Genomic DNA, 21,273 nt, shown 5'->3' with positions numbered 1-21,273 from the left:
TGAATTTATAAGTGGATTTAAGGATACATGATCTGACTTGATACAAAACGATAAATCAATTTGCAATTGAAATAAGTAATAAAAAAGTGAATACAAACCACACAAATTGAACGGTCTTAGCCTTGGAAGGTTAGCCACCCTTGAGCCAAAAGTGTCTTGATCGATATCAGAATAGAACAACAAGATAATAATAAGAATTTAAAGAGAATAACAATATATTTCTTTGGGATGGGTGTCACAATGTGTCCCATGAATAATCATACCCCCCTTTATATAATTGGGGAATCCTACTTTAGGTACAATTCTATAAAAGGTAAAAGATCTCTTGATTCGCTGGTTGCCGGTTTCTTACGGATACGTGCTGAGATTTTCGCCACAATATCCGACCGGTCGCTGATATTTTGGTTTTCTGTTAGTTAACTCGACAATGTTTCTCTGATCTTGTTCGAGGCTAAGGTCGATACCGGACTCACTGCTCCTCGAAGGCAGGCGTTCCGACCTCGGGTTCTAGCTCGGTGGGACTCGAGGTCGATCTTCAGTCCTTGGCTGCCATGTTCCAAGCCTAATCTACTAAGTTGTAGGCGAGCTCGATTTCAACCGTATACATTTAAAAAAAATTTAAAGTATGTTCATCTTCTCAGAAAGGGAAAAAACATAACTAGATATAACATTTAAAGAAAATTTGCATGATCCTAGCAACTATAGTTAATTGTCATTCCATGGCTGCTGAATATTAACACATCACAGCAGATTCAATAAAAATCCCTAAAATCAAACTAGACGATAAACAACCTAAACATTTTGTTCCTATTTTTTCGTCCAAAATTAAATCCCTAAAAATTCTCTTCTATACATGGTATCTTTTTCTCAAACAAAAGCAACGAATCATACGCCAAAATTAGGAATCATACACCTAAAAAAAAGAGAGAGATCAAGAATCACGTTTGTAACTATGTAAACAATATCTTCTTTTTTTCTTGGTAAACAATATTCTCCTTCTATATTTTCTTTGATTTTGTATCAATTAAAAAATCTGAAACTAATAAATCTAGAATATATAATTTATAATAATATAAAGATGAAATCAAACAATTTTAGAATAATCTTAATTATTATTATTATTATTATTATTATTATTATTAATAATAATAATATTATTATTATTGTTATATATTGAGTATAGCAGTTAAAACAATACTAAAATAAAAATACTGGATATATCATCTATTTTTAAAAAAATTACATAAATAATAATAGTAGTAGTAGTATTAGTGTATTGTTTATTTAATGTATATCATTATGAAATATACATTATATTTTATTATATTTGCACATACATGAAAAAGTCCAAGAAATATTTCATGTCAAATATACATAAAATATATTTAGATGCACCAAAAATACCTCAATGATATATATATATATATATATATATATATATATATATATATATATATATATATATATATATATATACACACACAATACATACATCAAATAAGTGTATTCGTTTTTTTGGTAAATAAATATTTTTATTCTTCAACCAGTAAGAAATAAGTACATCACAAATCAGCAAGAGTTTGGACATCTTGTCCCGCATTCTTGTGTACTTCTCAGCTACTCATTACAAGAAATAATTTCTTTTGCAAAAACAAACAGAACTAGTATTAAAACATCAGCTAGTAGGATAGGTTTCCAAATTCATCATACTCCCTACTAGTTTCTTCTTCATATGACCCCTGTAATACACTTCTTTAGTAATCATTTTAACTATAGTCTAGACTGATCTCACTTTTTGTCGAAACAATCTCAAATTTCTCTCCATCCAAATGAAACACACATGCAGCCAAACTCATCTTGTAAATATATTCTTTAGCAGAATTGCCTTTTACATGGTCTATTGCCCAAAACACTTCATCTTTCCATTGATATGGTCCTCTGTCCACTCCTTTCCATTGTAGAATCTTCTTCCGTATCACAGACGATATTGAACATTTAAACAACAAATGATCTAGTATTTCTGGATCCTCTGCATACAAATGACAAGTTAAGTCATCGACTACACTCCATTTAGCTATTCTGTCTCTTGTCTTAAGTCTTCCATTTAAACCCAGGAATAGACTAAAGACCCATCTAGGAGTATCATAATTGTTACAAGTCAGTCTCCTCCAGCGACACTTGGGAAAATCACCTCTAAGTTTCAAGTACATCTGCTGAATAGAAAAACATGCATTAGAATAAGTGTATTTATTTTTAGCTAGGTCAGATACACATAAATATATAAACTGCAAATATAACTGTATATAATACAGAAAAGTTATAGGGTGAAGGGAGAAAAATTGGAATAACAAAAGTAAAGAGGTAAAATATTAGGTGGGGTTTGAATTTTTTTATATAGATTCAAAATGTCCACACCCCCCCCCCCCCAAAAACCCCCACCCATTACCCCTTACCTCCCAAAAACGGAAAAAAAAAATCAAACCCAACGTGAGAGTGAGATATAGAAAAGTTAGCTATTTTAAATTCCTTATTTAGTGGCATTCATTAATTTGTACTTTTATTAATTGTGGTATAGTCTTTACAATATACAAATATTGTAATCTTTTTTTGCTATTCATGAAATAAAGAAAAAGTAATACCAATAATTTTCAAAAAATACTCAGCCAGTTAAAAGTCTCTTTAGGGGAAAAGCCCAAATTAGTTCCACTAACGATGTGGATTCACAATCCAAAAGGCCTACTTCTCCACGGATGGGTCTTCAAGCCCAAAACAAGTGGCAATTATTTAGGGAAATTGTAAAATTAGTTGGGTTGGCCCATATTTTAAATAATAATAATAAAGTAGCCATATGTCTGATTAAATTGATGTTTTACATCCCAAATTAAATGCGTAGCTCCAACTATCATTACTGGAGTTCAAAATTTTGATAAGTAGAACCCCTGTAAGTTTGTAACCTATGTAGAAGTTCAAAATTTGCTCAATTTTCAAAGTCAAGAACGATTCCTAATTTTGAACCTTTTATTAATGCAAAACCTAGGAGTAATTCCTGTTTTTGAATCTTTACTAGTAGAAAATTCAGGAATAATTCCTGATTTTTGAATTCACGATGTAATTCAACGATTTTGCACCTTTACAAGTGCAAAAATCTAAAATTCAGAAATAATTCTTGATTTTTGTACCTTTACTAGTGCAAAATCCATAAATAATTTTTGATTTTTGAATTCCCTGTACTACAACAATTTGAACCTTTACTACAACAAAATCTAAAATCCAAGATAAATTACTGTTTCTGAACCTTTACTAGTGCAAAATCCAAGAAAATTCAGGAACGATTCATGATTTTTGAATTCACATTATACTTCAACAATTTTTAACCTTTAAATATAAAATTCATGATAAATTACTGATTTTTGACCTTTACTAGTACAAAATCCTGAAAAATTCAGGAACGATTCATGAATTTTGAATTCACATTATACTTTAGCAATTTTTAACCTTTAAATATAAAATTCAGGATAAATTACTGATTTTTGAACCTTTACTAGTGCAAAATCTAGCAATAATTCATGAATTTTGAATTCATATTGTATTTCAACAATTGAGAGTTACCGCTTCAGGTAATTCAAACTCCAGGAACAATTCCTAGATTTTGAACTATAAATATTCAAAGGCTAGTAGTCATACCTAAAGTTCTTCCGTATTTTAAATAGGGGTATTTTTGTCCAGACTTGTATTTTCTCATTAATGTGTGACTACTTAGCTAGCGTTTGGCCATAAATTCCCAAATTTATTCTGAAATATCTGATTTGGGTTAAGTTTGGTTTGAAGATGAAAATATGTTTGGACATCAGTTTTCAAAACATATTTTCCAAATTTATTTTGGAAAAACATGAAACATGACTTATACCCACAAGTTTTAAAAACTATCACAAATACCCAACAGTGCCATTATCAATAACATTCATCATATTATCACAAACCATAGTCCTGAACATAAATAAATTTGATACAAAATTATCATTTTTATAATGAACTACATGATACACTATCAGGTGACCGAGAAGACGAAGCAGCATTGTTACAAAATAATAAATGGTGGGCTCTTGTCATGACCCAAAATTCGATTAGTCGTGATGACGCCTAACCCAACCCTCTAGGTAAGCCAATTAACCACTAACCAATTCAAATAACAATTAATAAAGCAATTAAGTAAAGAAATATCTGAATCTAATACATTCCCCAAGAACTGGTAGTACAAATCATGAGCTTCTAAGAATAGAGTTTACAAAGCGGAAGTGAAATAAATACATAGTTTGTTTGAATAGTACATAAACAAAGTTTTTATAGATCTAAAGCTACCACGAACAAGAGGTAGCTACAGCCGGGACACAGGTACATCTTCAATCCAGCTCCCATCGAACACAGCAACATCAACGGCCAACATCTACACAAAAGGTACAGAAGTGTAGTATGAGTACAACCGACCCCACGTACTCAATAAGTAACAAACCTAACCTCAGGTTGAAAGTAGTGACGAGTTAACACGAAGGTCTGGTCCAACACCAATATTTCACAACTCAACATAACAGCATAGTACAAGTAATAAAAGAGTATCTCAGAAATAAAAGGCTCAGTTTGTTCACATTTCTAGAAAAGTAGGCATTTATTTTCAAGTATCTCAGTGAAACCCAAATCTTTTACCGAAAAAGCCAAAATACGAGTAAGTTTGAAAACTGTGATTTTTTCCAAAACTTCTTTCAATAATAAGTAAGATGTCTCATTTTCAGATAGCATGAGGAAAGTACGTCTCTATGCCTACATGTCAAGATACAAGTAAAATCATAAATGTCACGAACACCGGGTAGCAGAAGGAAATGCATCTCTATGCATGTATCTCAAGTACGCATGTCAAATGCAATGTATCTCAATGATGAGCTCATGTACTCACGCTCTCAGAGTACTCAACCTCACTGTCTCGCATTCTCTCTCACTATGCTCAGCACACTCAATCACTCAGTGCTGTACAATACCTGCTGCGGCGTGTAGCCCGATCCCTGTTTATAGTCGACTGCACTAACTGGGGGTGTGCAGACTCCGGAGGGGCTCCTTTCAGCCCAAGCGATATATCGCTGCGGCGTGCAGCCCGATCCCAAAACATCAATATAACATGCTGCGGCGTGCAACCCGATCCCAAAATAGTAATATAACATGCTGCGACGTGCAGCCCGATCCCAAAATATCATTCTCACTCAGGCCCTCGGCCTCACTCAATCATCATTCTCCAGTCCCACTCACGGGCTCACAATGCCATGAAACTAGCCCGACAACAATAATATGATATATTAATAAATAACTGAAACTGAGATATGATATGAATGCTTGAATATGACTCAGTTCAAAATATCAATGAAATCAGTGAGATGACAGTATGAAACGATCACTATGGGTCCAAACAATATCGGCAAATGCCTAACAATGATATCTAGCATGATTGACAACTTAACTACTTTATGACACAGTGAAAACATAGATATTAACAAAATAGGACCACTATACAGTGCCATAGAAGCAACAGAGTCCCAATTCACATGGTGCACGCCTACACGCCCGTCACATAGCATGTGCGTCACCTCAATACCGATCACATAACATGTATTTCGGGGTTTCATACTATCAACACTAAGATTAGAAGAGTTACTTACCTCGAACAAGCCAATACCAATGCCGAGCAAGCCAAACGATGCTCCAAAAATGCCATCTCGCGCGTTCCGACCTCCGAACGGCTCGAAACTAACCAAAAAACAACTCAAATGCATCCACAATGCTAAAGGAACCAATCCTAATCGAAAAGATCAAATCTTGAATCAAAAGCCCAACCCGGCCCGCACCTCGGAAGCCGACAAAATTTATAAAATCTGACACCCCATTTAATTACGAGTCCAACCATACTAGTTTCACTCAAATCCGGATGTTCAAAACTCAAAAATTTATATTATGAAACTTTAGGCCAAAACCCCCAATTTCCTTTTTAAAATTCACAATTCAATCACCGAAAACGAAGATAGATTCATGAAATATAACCAAAATCGAGTACAAAATACATATTCCAATTCACATGGTGAAAATTGTTTCAAGAATTGCCTCAATCCGAGCTCCAAAGTTCCTAAAATGATAAAATAGCCGAAACCCCCGAAATGAGATTTAATATAATCTGCCCAGCTATTACACTTCGCGAACGCGGACAATTCCACGCATTCGCATAGAACAAATGCCCACCAGCTGAAATTTCTCTTTCGCGAACGCAGTACCACAGACGCGAATGCGATGAACAAACTCTTAGAGCTACGCGATCGCATACCACATTTCGCGATCGCGAAGAATAAACGCCTGATATCCTCAGGCCTTCCTTCCCACTACACGAACGCATCACCAGGCTCGCGAACGCACTGAACAAATGCCTCAACCTCCGCGAACGCGACTCTGGACTCGCAAACGCGATGAACAATCCTACTCAGTCATCCAACAACCTTACGCGATCGCGTTCTATACTCCGCGATCGCAATTAAGGAAACCAGAAGCCCAGAATTCTGCAGAACCAGCAATGCAAATATGAAGAAAAATAGCCCGAAATCAATCCGCAACACGCCCGAGCCCCTCGGGATCACGTCCGAACATCCCAACAAGTCCCATAACAAAATACGAACCTACACGAGGCCTCAAAACATGCATAACAACATCGAAATGGCGAATCACACCTCAACTCGAAATTAATGAACTTTGAAACTTCAAACTTTCACAACCAATGCCGATACCTATCAAATCACGTTCGATTGACCTCAAATTTTCACACAAGTCACATCTGACATTACGGACCTGATCCAACTTCCGGAACCTAAATCCGACCCCGATATAAAAAAGTTCACTCCCGATCTACCTTTCTAAAATTTCAAATTTCGCTATTTCGAGCCAAATTCAACTATGGACCTCCAAATCACAATCCGGATGCGCTCCTAAGTCCAAAATCACCCAACGGAGCTAACAGAACCATCAAAATTTCAATCAGAGGTCAAATGCTAAAAAGTCAAACTTGGTCAACTCTTTCAAATTTGAAGCTCCCTGGTTGAGAATCATTCTTCCAAATCAGTCCCGAATAATCTGAAAACCAACACTGATGATTCACACAAAAATCACAATACATCATACGGAGCTACTCACGCCCGTAAACTACCCAGCGAAGTGTAAATGCTCAAAACGACCGGTTGGGTCGTTACATCCTCCCCTACTTAAACATACGTTCGTCCTCGAACGTGTTCAGAGTTGTTCTCAAAGCCATCAAACCGCCGTATATTCTTACCATGCACATACCCGGGGGTGATCCCACGTTACCCTATCCCATATAGCTCCGATAACACACCATAACTGAAATTTCTCGATTCAACCTAGCCCATAAACCTTCGAATCAAATTTCGAACATCCGAAATTTCTTATAAGATCAAAATTTTACATCTACATACCGTATAAGTCTGAACAGGCTGTACCCAAAAGCCATAACCATAACTTAAATACTCAAAACTCAAATACCACATAGCTCAAGTGCTCGAAACAATGATTTCTAATCATAGTAGCTTCTCAGAATAACCTAATATCGGTAATAAACCTCATATCAAATAAGACTCCATTCTAAAACCTTCGTACACTACCGATGATGAAAGAAACATGCAGAAACTCGTAACCCTTCATCAGATCCACCAGCCATGGAGCTCCCTCTCCTTCGACAAGAACCATAGCAAATTTCTAAGCCGACTTTCGATATTATCCTTCCAAATATACCACAATCAAATCTGATAGCACCCATCCTAGATCCGACGACTTCATCCTATCAAATACCAGCTACTCTACTGACATGTCACCCCAATACTATCCAAAGCCGCAACCCGTGCAATCCGTGCACCAATAAGCATTATTCCAAATGTACTCAATCACGAAAATGACTCAAACAAGAGAACCGTCCTGCAAGATCGACAGGTACCACCGCAACGCAATGCTACGAACCCATCACACACCGCAGAACCATAACACACGAATCTAACAAAATGGTTCATATCTCAACATAACTCTGCCGCAATGCGCGACCCCATCCAAACACTGATCCATATGAAATACCTCGGCCATCATGCTCAAAATTATTAACTATGCACAATCCGACATCAAGTACTCACAGTGCATTACCATAACCATGGAGAAGCAAATGACACAATGCCATACAACCCCAAACAAACATAACTAATGCGCAACCATTCCTGCATCACCCAAATACCCATCTCGTGCGAATTCTGCTATAAGGCCCCAACAGAACTGCACCATGGGTGCATACAACCAACGAATCACGACCCCTCGTAGCATAGAAGAGTAACTCACTGAATATAACAAAACACGAATAAGCTCATCCACAACCGAATGACACATCCCTCAATAATAGTAGTATGGAGCCGACCAATCCGGCTCGGTTTAGAATATACATCCTAATTGGGCCTACCAATGGACCCCCAACTAAACTCCGGGCACCCACACATGGATAAATAACCCTCCGAAAGCCCCACAATAACCGAAACATAACACTTACTAACATCTAGCTAGCTTTGGCCATGACTTCACAGTCCATAACCATGAAAACAACCTGCTCTTGAGAACTCCCGGCCTCCAAATCCATAATTCACATGAATCACCATATCTGATTCCATCTCCACCGCCAGAATGTCTAACACATCTCTCATACACGATCATCCCACGAGAAATACTTCTAAAATTCTTCCGTGCCACCTAGCAAAATTTGAATATCAGCAGTCGATCAACCAGGAGAGTGCCGTAATACTAGGGAAGTATCCATAAATCAAAATACATTGCCCCTTCTGAAATGTATACTCTCATCAAGCCATACCAAATAGTAATATCATTTACCTAGTCATCTGAAACCGTCCATGCTTCCAAACAGAACTGTGATCCCGCTCACGTAAATCTTAATCCCACACAACACACCACATATACCATTCCATCTTATGAAAAATACGAGAACTTCATAGTCCACTCAGAGTCGCAAGCAACTATATACTCAATTAGCCAAGGACCTTCCATTTGATTGCATCCAGAAGAAATTCACTATACGCTACATGCTCCTCACCCCAACAAGAAATATACCCCTCGAACTATCAGAACCGAATCTCTCTAACTCAACCCAGCCACGCAGGTTGCCAAAACCCAAGAGCATTGCCACGAAACACCTGTAGAGATTAGCCATGTCATAAGTACCCAAAGAACCGATCATACCCATTACTGTGCTAATCCAACCTACTACCAAGCTGTCCTATTTCTCCAAGTCCTTTCCAAATTGTCTTCAAATTGATACTTCTCCTTGCTAGAACACCACGATCCTTAACCAAAGTTCACCACACAAGAGACCCTAGTATAAAACCACAACGCCCTAAGGCCTATAAGCCGTTGACTCTCTTCTTAAGCACCCCAAGGCACCACAACCGAGACACCCACTCTAAAGATACCTTATGTGAACCTAAAACTATTTCCTTCACCTTCTTGATGCTAAAATGCATAATCCACAACGGTATAAAATGCCACAAGTCTCGATACCATCCAATGTAACTCTCAGTTTCTAGCCATATACAAATCTTGAAAATTCCAAATCGCTACATATAAATCTTGAATCCATTAGAACCATTCTCGAGAGTCATCCACTCTGCTCAAGTCTCAATTGAACTGACCAAATGGACCGAACGACCTGTGCCCCATTAGCACACCAACACCCAAGGGAATAAAGAGTAACCCACACTCCTAAGCAATTGAGTAAATTCCTACTCCATGAACACTACATCATTTGCGAAAAACCACTCAATTATTTTATGATTCCCATATACCCATAGAGTGTAATACAACCAGTATCCATAAATTTCCTTACTCGAGTCATCCTAAATCTCAACTTCTACAAGTCATAACTGATTCACCAATATACCTCAAACCGAAACCAATACAACACATAACCATACAATCCACTCGTCGATAGCAGGCTCCCCCACTTGACTCAAAGCCATAGAACAAAACACTCGATAACATCATGATACCCATACTCTATTACTGCCAGAACCCCGCACTGAAATTCAACTAAATCCTGCGTAAGCTCATGTAACACAAACCATATAATACCTCAAATCGTCTGCAAATCTCGCATTCACCCTTGTAATAGTCAAACCGACATCCACAAGCGATCCAAACTCAAATTGCAACATATATCATTCGCTGGTAAAAGAGAACTCTCTATAAAATATCATAAGGACCACACAACCTCAGGACACCTCGCAGGAGATAACCCGCCTGCTCTGCCTCAAACTGATATCTCTCTATACCCTTCCACAGTCACGACTACTACGCAATCACTTAATCCTCTCGATTCTGAACTCATCAACAAGACATGAGAATCTACTTCACCCCACGACTAAACAACATGAGAGATCCCTCAACACACCCATAAATCGAGACCATATGCCAAATAAAAACAGAAATCAAACACCCCATACCGATAGGTATGGACGTCAGCATACCAATCCGCAAGACTCTACTAGACAATTGCTCATGACTTGTAAAACCTATGAACCTAGAGATCTGATACCACCTGACACGACCCAAAATCCGACTAGTCATGATGGCACCTAACTCAACCCGCTAGGTAAGCCAATTAATCACTAACCAATTCCAATAACAATTAATAAAGCGATTAAGTAAAGAAATATCTGAATCTAATACATTCCCCAAGAACTGGTACTACAAATCATGAGCTTCTAAGAATAGAGTTTACAAAGCGGAAATGAAATAAATACATAGTGTGTTTGAATAGTACATAAACAGAGTTTTTACAGATCTAAAGCTACCACAAACAAGAGGCAGCTACAGCCAGAACGCAGGTACATCTTCAATCCAGCTCCCATCGAACACATCAACATCAACAACCAACATCTACGCACAAGGTACAGAAGTGTAGTATGAGTACAACCGACCCCACGTACTCAATAAGTAACAAACCTAACCTCAGATTGAAAGTAGTGACGAGTTAACACGAAGGTCGGGTCGAACACCAATATTCCACAACTCAACATAACAGCATAGTACAAGTAATAAAAGAGTATCTCAGAAATAAAAGGCTCAGTTTGTTCACATTTCTAGAAAAGTAAGCATTTCTTTTCAAGTATCTCAGTGAAAACCCAAATCTTTTACCGAAAAAGCCAAAATACGAGTAATTTTGAAAACTGTGATTTTTCCAAAACTTCTTTAAATAATAAATAAGATGTCTCATTTTCAGATAGCATGAGGAAAGCACGTCTCTATGCCTACATGTCAAGATACAGGTAAAATCATAAATGTTACCAACACCGGGTAGCATAAGGAAATGCATCTCTATGCATGTATCTCAAGTACGCATGTCAAATGCAATGCATCTCAATGATGAGCTCAAGTACTCACGCTCTCAGAGTATTCAACCTCACTATCTCGCATTCTCTCTCACTATGCTCAACACACTCAATCACTCAATGCTGTACAATCCCCGTTGCGGCGTGCAACCCGATCCTTATTTATAGTCGATTGTGCTCACTGGGGGTATGCACACTTCGGAGGGGCTCCTTTCAGCCCAAGCGCTATATTGCTACGGCGTGCAACCCGATCCCAAAACATCAATATAACATGCTGTGGCGTGCAACCCAATCCCAAAATAGCATTATAATATATTGCGGCGTACAACCCGATCCCAAAATATCATTCTCACTCAAGCCCTCGGCCTCACTCAGTCATCACTCTCCAGTCCCACTCACGGGCTCACAATGACATGAAACTAGCCCTACAACAATGATATGATATATCAATAAATAACTGAGACTGAGATATAATATGAATGCATGAATATGACTCAGTTCGAAATATCAATGAAATCAATGAGATGACAGTAAGAAACGACCACTATGGGTCCAAACAATATCGGCAAATGCCTAAACATAATATCTAGCATGATTGACAGCTTAACTACTTAATGACATGGTGAAAACACGGATATCAATAAAATAGGACCACTATACAGTGCCATAGAAATAATAGAGTCCCAATTCATATGGTGCACGCCCACACGCCCGTCACATAGCATGTGCGTCACCTCAATACCAATCACATAACACGTATTTTGGTATTTTATACCTTCAGCACTAAGATTAGAAGAGTTACTTACCTCGAACAATCCAATACCAATGCCGAGCAAGCCAAGCGATGCTCCAAAGATGCCATCCTGCGCGTTCTGACCTCCGAACGGCTCAAAACTAACCTAAAACAACTCAAATGCATCAACAATGCTAAAAGAACCAATCCTGGTCGAAAAGATCAAATCTTGAATCAAAAGCCCAAAACCGGCCAAAAGCCCAATCTAAGCCCGCACCTCAAAACCCGACAAAATTTATAAAATCTGACAATCCATTCAATTATGAGTCCAACTACACTAGTTTCACTCAAATCCGACTCCAATTCAATGTTCAAAACTGAAAAATTCATATTATGAAACTTTAGGCCAAAACCCCCAATTTCCTCTTTAAAATTCACAATCCAATCACTGAAAATGAAGATACATTCATGAAATATAACCAAAACCTAGTAGAGAACACTTACTCCAATTCATATGGTGAAAATTGCTTCAAGAATCGCCTCAATCCGAGCTCCATAGCTCCCAAAATGATAAAATGGCCGAAACCCCCAAAATGAGATTTAATATAATCTGCCCAGCTATTACACTTCGCGAACGCGGACAATTCCACGCGTTCACATAGAACAAATGCCCACCAGCTAAAATTTCTCTTTCGCGAACGCAACACCATATATGCGAACACGATGAACAAACACCTAGAGCTACGCGATCGCATACCACATTTTGCGATCGCGAAGAACAAACGCTTGACATCCTCAGGCCTTCCTCCCTACCACACGAACGCATCACCAGGCTCGCGAATGCACTGAACAAATGCCTCAACCTCCGCGAACGCGACTCTGGACTCGCGAATGCGATGAACAATCCTACTCAGTCATCTAACAACCCTACGCGATCGCGTTCTATACTCCGCGATCGCAATTAAGGAAACCAGAAGCCCAGAATTCTGCAGAACCAACAATGCAGATATGAAGGAAAATAGCCCGAAATCAATTCGCAACACGCCCGAGCCTCTCGGAATCACGTCCGAACATCCCAACAAGTCCCATAACAAAATATGGACCTACATGAGGCCTCAAAACATACATAACAACATCAAAATGATGAATCACACCTCAACTCGAAATTAATGAACTTTGAAATTTTAAACTTCCACAAACGATGCCAAAATCTATCAAATCACGTCCGATTGACCTCAAATTTTGCAAAAACGCCACATTCGATATTACAGACCTGCTCCAACTTTCGGAATCGGAATCCAACCCCGATATCAAAAAGTCCACTCCTGGTCAATCTTTCCAAAATTTCAACTTTCGCTTTTTTGAGCCAAATTCAATCACAGACCTCCAAATCACAATCCGGATGCGCTCCTATATCCAAAATCACCCAACGGAGCTAACGGAACCATTAAAATTCCAATCCGAGGTCAAATGCTAAAAAGTCAAACTTGGTCAACTCTTTCAAATTTAAAACTCCCTCGTTGAGAATCATTCTTCCAAATCAGTCCTGAATAACCTGAAAACCAACACCGACGATTCACACAAATCACAATATATCATACAGAGCTACTCACGCCCGTAAACTACCGAGCGAAGTGCAAATACTCAAAACGACCAGTTGGATTGTTACAACTCTTTTTAAAATACAAAAGTTTGAGAAATTTTTTAAAAAATGTAATAGTGATATTTTGGCCCAAAATCAACTTTTGAGCTGGTTTTGGGATTTGGGATTTTGCTTAAATATAGGCAAAATCTATGGCCAAACATGTGTTTGCCAAATAAAACCCAAATTTATTTTGGCAAAATCTATGGCCAAACGGGTCCTTAGACAATACAATTTAAAATATGGCTAAACTCTAATAGCCTAACTATAAAGTGGCTCTTTACCAATTTTCACAGGGAAATCTACACATACAATATATATTGTATATATAATTAGTGTTTATTCTTTATATATTTAGCTAGTTGATGTAGTTATTTTTATCCGACTGACCAAATGTGTTAAAAGCCCAATAATATAGACATAAGAGCATTTTGGATCCAAGAAAAAAAATGAATTAAATGGCTTTTCACATATCTTAAAAAGGGACAATCTCAGAAACTTTCCTTAAATTTTGCTTCGTAACACCTGCCTCTCATGCGATTTACAATATTATGTTTATCTTTATTATTTTAATTTTGTGTAACAATATTTATTATTAATACAAAAAATAAAAATTAATTATTTAGTTCTAACAAATATAATCTCTTGTTTAATTAATTGAATAAATTATATGTTATATTACCCATTAATGGTTAAATAAAATAAATAGGAAGTGTCGGTGAGTTCCAGAAGTGCCAAGAGACTCGTAAGATAAATATTCTTGTATTAATTCCCAAGAAAATATTCTCAAATTATTTTTTGCAGGACTGTTTCTTTAATAAATTTTTCCTTCTTTTTTCGTTTCATTTACTTCCACGTTACATTTCCCCTTCCTTTTCCTTCTATATTTCTAATCAGTGGATACTTTTTCTAATCGTTAAAGAACTTGAAACTCTCTCGTTCTTATGCCCCTTAAGTATTTTGTAAGCTCTAAAATTGAATATCACATATCCATCAGGTATATAGTTATTGTTATCTCTAATGTGATTCTAGTTTTTTTTTTTCCTAATGTGATTACCATACATGATTATTAGGTTTATATATAAAAAATTGATAAATCGCGTCAAACCGAACAAAAACTCGACTAATGATTTGGTTTGGTATTGTAAAAATAATTTGATCATAATTGGATTAATTTGATATTAACTAAAAAATTCAAATTGAGACCAAATCAACTCGACATTATATCTATATAATTCTTTAAAATTATTATATACATTAAAATATTATTATAATATAATTTACAAATATTTCTTTAATTTTGTCATAGTTTTTTTTCCTTAACATTTAAGACCAGGTTTGGACTTGAATTTAACTCACTACCCATATATGTCCAGCAACATAAATGAAGTTGATAGTTCGCTAGAAATATAGGTTTTTGGCAACATTCCGCCTTATATTTTCATTGCTTTAATCGTGTTGGAGCTAGAATTTGAATATTATATACTTAATACATGCGTTTTTTCGTATATGGATTGATTCTGAGTAAAACAACAAATTTAGAGCTAAAGTGGATGAAATAAAGCTTTAAAGCCTGAGTAAAAGTTCAAAAAAGTTGCACATAATTGCACTCTCTGGAAGAGCCTCCTCGCACAGTGTGCCCTATATGGTGCAATGCAGGGTGCCGGGCTTGTTTTGGGCCTGTAAGATCTTGTTTCAGTTCATTAAAAGTATCTCGGTCAAATGTTATTTTTACTAGTATAAATATATGGAAAACATGATTTAAAGGGACTTTTGATCTATGAAAGATAGAGAGGACGACTAGAACGTGAAGGCACAAAGATTATGATAAATTCTATCAACAATCAATTTAATACGACAACTTAATTCAATACGACAGTTTGGATTGAGAAGTTAGTTGTTTTATTTTTTATTTTTTAATTTTTAATTGCGATGTGCTAGATTCTCCTCGCCTACAGAGTAGTTTTTCCTTAGGATTTTTGACATACATGATGTATTCATCGTTACCTTTGAGTTTGATTCTTGAAGAATGCTTGAATTTTGTTGATGGGTGTTTGAACGAAAATTTGAAGATATTGATTATCTTCTTTTAATCCAAAGAGAATAGTTTGGTGAATATCCTTGCATCACGTGGTTTGATTTTTATTTAGTAAATTTTTCATGTAATTGAGAGAGCTTATGAGTTATTGATTTGAGGAAAACATCCATAAGAAATTTTTTCTTGAGACTGCTTCAGTTAGAATTTCCTTGCACATTTTCACCAAGCTTTTTATTAGTTTATCTCGTAGAATTTGAGTTCATTTGAAGGAAGAATCTTAAATTCAAGGATAATCGAATCAACTGTTGAAATCGCAAGAATGAATATGTCACGACCCGATTTCTGACCAGTTATAACCGGCACCCCATGCCTTAACTTGACCGAGCAAACCTTCTAATATGTTCTTTCTATTCAACAAAGCAGGTCAACATGTAAATTTTTTTTTTTTTTTTTTAAAATCTTTCTTTAAGTCTGAAAAACTTATTCTGCAAATATTACGCATAATTCAAATCTTAACATTCAATATCTGACAAAAGCAAAATGATTTAAACTTTACTTTCTGACCCTGTAATGTCCATGAAGCCTCTATAGAATCTGAGTGGATTGATCGTGATATGAATCACCGGCTAATCATAAATTAGAAGTAACAACTAAATAAAATAAAATAAGAACTAAAATTAAACAATGAACTCCATGTCCTGAAATAAAGCTCACAAAAAATCTACTAGGATGAGAGGAGGTCCTAACTTGTAGCCTTCTCGTCTATAAATCCTGTGCCTACATTGACATAAGCAAATGTAGGTTCTAAAGAAAAATATCGGAATGTCAATACACCATAACAATATTCAGTAAGTAAAACATTCCTTCCACTAAAGTTGGAATGAGGCTCCGAATGAAGTATACATGCATGATCATGTATTATTATGAATACAAACTTCTTATCAACAATTGAAGCAAACATCTCATGTTTTTCAAAATAACCTTTATTTTTTTAAAAAAAGAAACTCTTCTTTCTTACTTTTCTTTTCTAGGGAGTACTATAGATTCTGACATAATTATAATTCTTATATAGGTCAAGAACGATTCCAGTCCGATCACCTAGGCCCTATCCCTGGGGTGCCACAAAGTTTAAGATTCTAGCATGCTTGCGTTCATGTGCGTTACCAGGGCCATTCTTTATAATGTCTGAATCAACGGTGCACTAATAATTTACTCTGGCATGAGTAGTTTCGAGACATTGTAAATCACCAAAGGCTACTAACTTCTCTGAGAGATCTAGGAACTCCCAAAATAGTTTTGTACAATTCTTTAATCATGAAATTGAAAATAACAATAATTCTTTATAATTCTTATCAAACAGTTCTATCAAGTCATAGGAAATAAATTTCAACCGTCCACAATATTAAAAAATATATGCAAGCCATAAGATGCATGAGATATGATTTATGGGATAATCGGCCATTCTTGTACAACTAGCGGGATAATCTTATAAATGCTTTTCTATAATTCTAATGGATAATGTGAGCTCGCTCCCTCCAATAAAAAAACCCACATTAATGTTCTATATGACTTAACCATAACTTGTAATATGATCTTTGTGAAAAGACAACTTTAGGAAAAGTATTATCTCAACTCACCTTAGTTCTTCTTTTGAGCATTCTCTGTGCTTCAATCCAAAAGATTCAATTTCTCAAATCAATCTTTACACAATTACATTAAGAATCAATGCTAGAAGTTCCATAATCTCGAACCTTAAAAACTCTAGGTTTAATTCTTCTCAATTTCTAAGGGTCGTAAGTTAATCTAAGTTCTTGTAGTAGTTTCTAGGAACGAATATCAACCATAAACCTTTCTAACAATCATAATTGAAAGGGATTCCGAAGCTTACCTTGAATTATCAAGCCCTAGCTCGGCGGAGAGATCTTATTCTTGAGTTTTGTTTTATTAAGAATCTAGTGATTTCAAGATGGAATATTATTAGAATTGACGTTTGGAAGTAGTATTATAATATTAATCGCATTGAAAATTCACGTTAGATAGTATGTAAATCAATATTAGATGACCTGAGGATGAGAGGAGAGGTTAATCTTTGAAAAATGAAGCTATTTACTCTCTCCTCTTCCCTTATATCTCAGTTTTATGCCTTAGTCGCTACAGCCACCACCCTGCAGTGCCTACGGTGCCCAAAGAAAAAGGTTTTCTATTTTGGGCGCTATAGCCTCTGCCCCATGGTCCCCTGGACGTCCAAAATCACGGTTTATTTTTCTGATAGGATAATCTTTAGTAAAACACCCATAACTTTTTATAATATCATAATGATGAACGATTTGAAGTGTTAGAAACTAGACATCAAGGGATTTAATATGATATATAGATCCTAGCTCAATTTATTTTATACTAGGTCATTTGAATTTAGGTCACCTGCGAGTATAATGATCTTCTCCCTTTAAACATATCCATTTTGTTTCAAGCTACTTCTCCCCTATTATAAACGTTTGTACAACTTTATAATCATAAGATCTAGTTGTTATATACCTTTAGTACTGTTTGAATATCTTTATGTCCAACCTAGATCTTGCACAAGTACATAATACTTAGCAAAAATTTTCGGGGCTTTACATTCTCCCTCCCTATATTACATTCATCCTCGAATATCGAAAAAGTAGTAAGGCACATCTCTTACTATTAAATCTTTCTAACATTTTCATGATTTTCTCAAGAATCAAAATTTGACCAACTTTGAAAATTCTTATATATTTTGGTAGTCTTCTTGTAACTTGAACAACCACAATCCAAAAATCAAGGTCACTCATGACCACATGCAGCTGCCAAAACTTGAACACATAAAGGTAGTAAAACTTTTCAAAACCTTAAACATTTACATACCTCTTTCCTCAAACTAATGAAGGTACTTTTTCTTCATATCTTCTTCGGCTTCCCATGTAGCTTCTTCTTAATCGTGATTTTGCCATAAGACTTTAACTGATGCCACATCCTTGGTCCTTAATCTCCGAACCCATCTGTCAAGAAGTTTTATGAGCACCTCTTCATAAGTCAAGCTCTTATTGACTTCCACCTCATCCATGGGAATATCTTGTGCATTGTCATAAATGCACCGCCTTAATATCGATACATGAAACACTGGATGAACATATGCTAATTTTGCCGACAAGTCCAACTTATATTCCACTTCACCCTTCTTTTTCAGGATTCTGTAGGGGCCACCAAATCTAGGACTCAACCATAGTTGCCGTCTTTAAACTCTATATCTCTGCATCTCTTGTATGTGTAAGACTTTTGTTGATTTTAAGCCATTTTAAGCCTTTCTTGAATAATTCTCACTTTCTCCAAAGCATATTGGACCAGCTCGGATCCGATCAAGGGTATCTCTATTAGTTCAAACCAGCCTATTGGAGATCTACAACAACACCTGTATCGTATTTCGTAACGAGCCATGCCATTACTCGCTTAATAGATATTATTATATGAAAACATTATTAAGGGTAAATGTTCATCCCAATTTCCACCAAAGTCATTTGCACAAGCCTGCAATATATTTTCAAGGGTTTGAATTGTTCTTTCTGCTTGTCCATTAGTTTGGGAATGGAAAGGGGTACTCAAATTCACCTTTGTCCCCAATCTATTTTGAAAAGACTACCAAATTCTTATTGAAAACTGCGCTCCTCTATCAGAAATGATGGAAATCAGAGAGCCATGCAATTGCACAATTTCTTTAATATACAACTTGACATTTTGTTCAGATGTATAGGTAGTCTTCACGGGCAGAAAGTGATTTGACTTTGTAAACCCATCAACAATCACCCACACCAAGTCATGCTTACGACGGGTGCATAACAGACCTACCACAAAATTCATATTAATCATCTCCCGCTTCCATTCAGGAATTTTAATATTTTGTGCCAGACCATCAGGCCGTTGGTGTTCGGCTTTAACCTTCTGGCAGTTTATGCATCTATCCACATGATTTGCAACATCTTCTTTTCATTCTATCCCATCAATAAATTTCTCTCAAGTCTATGTACATTTTGGTCGAGCCCGGATGGATAGAATAGCTGGAGCTATGCGCTTCATTCATAATTCCCTCTCAAAGCCCACCAACATTCGGAGCACATAATTTTCCCTTCATTCTTAGGACACCATAATTGTCCCTAAGTGTGAAAGCTAAAACTTTTTTCTTTAACATCCCATCCTTGATTGCTTGCATGTTTAGATCTTAATACTATCTCTCTTTTATGTCAGCCACTAAGGATGATTGAGCCTTATGGAATACAATTAGGTTACCCCTTTAGTCTCATAAATTTTGATTCCCTCATGGTCGGACAACTTCTGCAGCTGTCACGATCCAAATCCATCCAAAGGGGTCATGATGGCTCCTAGTTTCTAAAACTAGGTAAGCCGATCACTTAAAATTAACTAAAATAATAAAAGCATGGTATAACGAAACAGGTTTATCATAAATGGGGAAATAGAGGTAATACAAGCCAAAATGGCAATACTCAACATAACTTCCCAGAACTAGGTAGTATAGAGTCACGAGCTCTAGCTGAATACATAGGAATATCTTAAATACACAATCATGTTCGAGTAATAAAATGACAGTATAAAATAAAATAAAAGGACTTCAAAGGACTGCGACGGTCAATGCATCTACCTCGAATCCTCACATCTACGAAGCTCTCACTGCCTAGATCCTCTACCGCCAACACCTGGATCTGCACAAAAATATACACTAGTATAGTATGAGTACACCACGATCCGTACTCAATAAGTATCTAGACTAAACAAACAACAATAATATCATCGGAACAAGTGATAACGGTTAAAAACAAGGAAACAACTCGACTTCAACAACAAGTCATCAAAATAGAAATTCACACTAATGATACCTCACACTCACATTATTAGCCTCACTCACATGACAAAGACCTCGTGCCACAGTACCAATCACACTCGCACGACAAAGACCTCGTGCCAACATTACTCACACTCGCACAACAAAGACCTCGTGCCAAAATCAAACACACCCGCACAGAAGAAACCTCGTGCTTGCACGACAAAGACCTTGTGCCCATATCAACCACACTCGCATAGAAGAAACCTCGTGATCACACGGCAAAAACCACATGCCAATACCCAAACAATTCGCTCAACATGTCCACATGTGCCACATAATCACAAACAATAATGCCAAAACTATTATCACGTATATGAGTTTATAATTTATCAACAAGCACACATGGACAAGTACAAATAGTAAAGTGCGGATGGGTATTTAACAAATAAAGTATTTCTATGGCTAAATACATGTGTAGTGATCGTGCTCACATAGTCACAAAATGATTAAGTATGGTTCATATGCAATACATCC

At 36.5% G+C, this 21,273-nt stretch overlaps 1 protein-coding gene across 1 annotated transcript; it reads right to left on the bottom strand.

The window, feature by feature from the left end:
- Positions 1 to 1,766: 1,766 nt before the first annotated feature.
- LOC138897260 (uncharacterized) lies at positions 1,767 to 2,210 on the bottom strand. Its single transcript, XM_070183222.1, has one exon. The coding sequence runs from the start codon at positions 2,208 to 2,210 to the stop codon at positions 1,767 to 1,769; it is 444 nt and encodes a 147-aa protein (XP_070039323.1).
- Between the last annotated feature and the right edge of the window lie 19,063 nt (positions 2,211 to 21,273).

Source organism: Nicotiana tomentosiformis, chromosome 8 (assembly GCF_000390325.3).
Source record: "Nicotiana tomentosiformis chromosome 8, ASM39032v3, whole genome shotgun sequence".
Taxonomy (NCBI): Eukaryota; Viridiplantae; Streptophyta; class Magnoliopsida; order Solanales; family Solanaceae; genus Nicotiana; species Nicotiana tomentosiformis.
The sequence above is the reverse complement of the archived record's forward strand: the minus strand, read 5'-3'. Positions and strand labels throughout refer to the sequence as shown.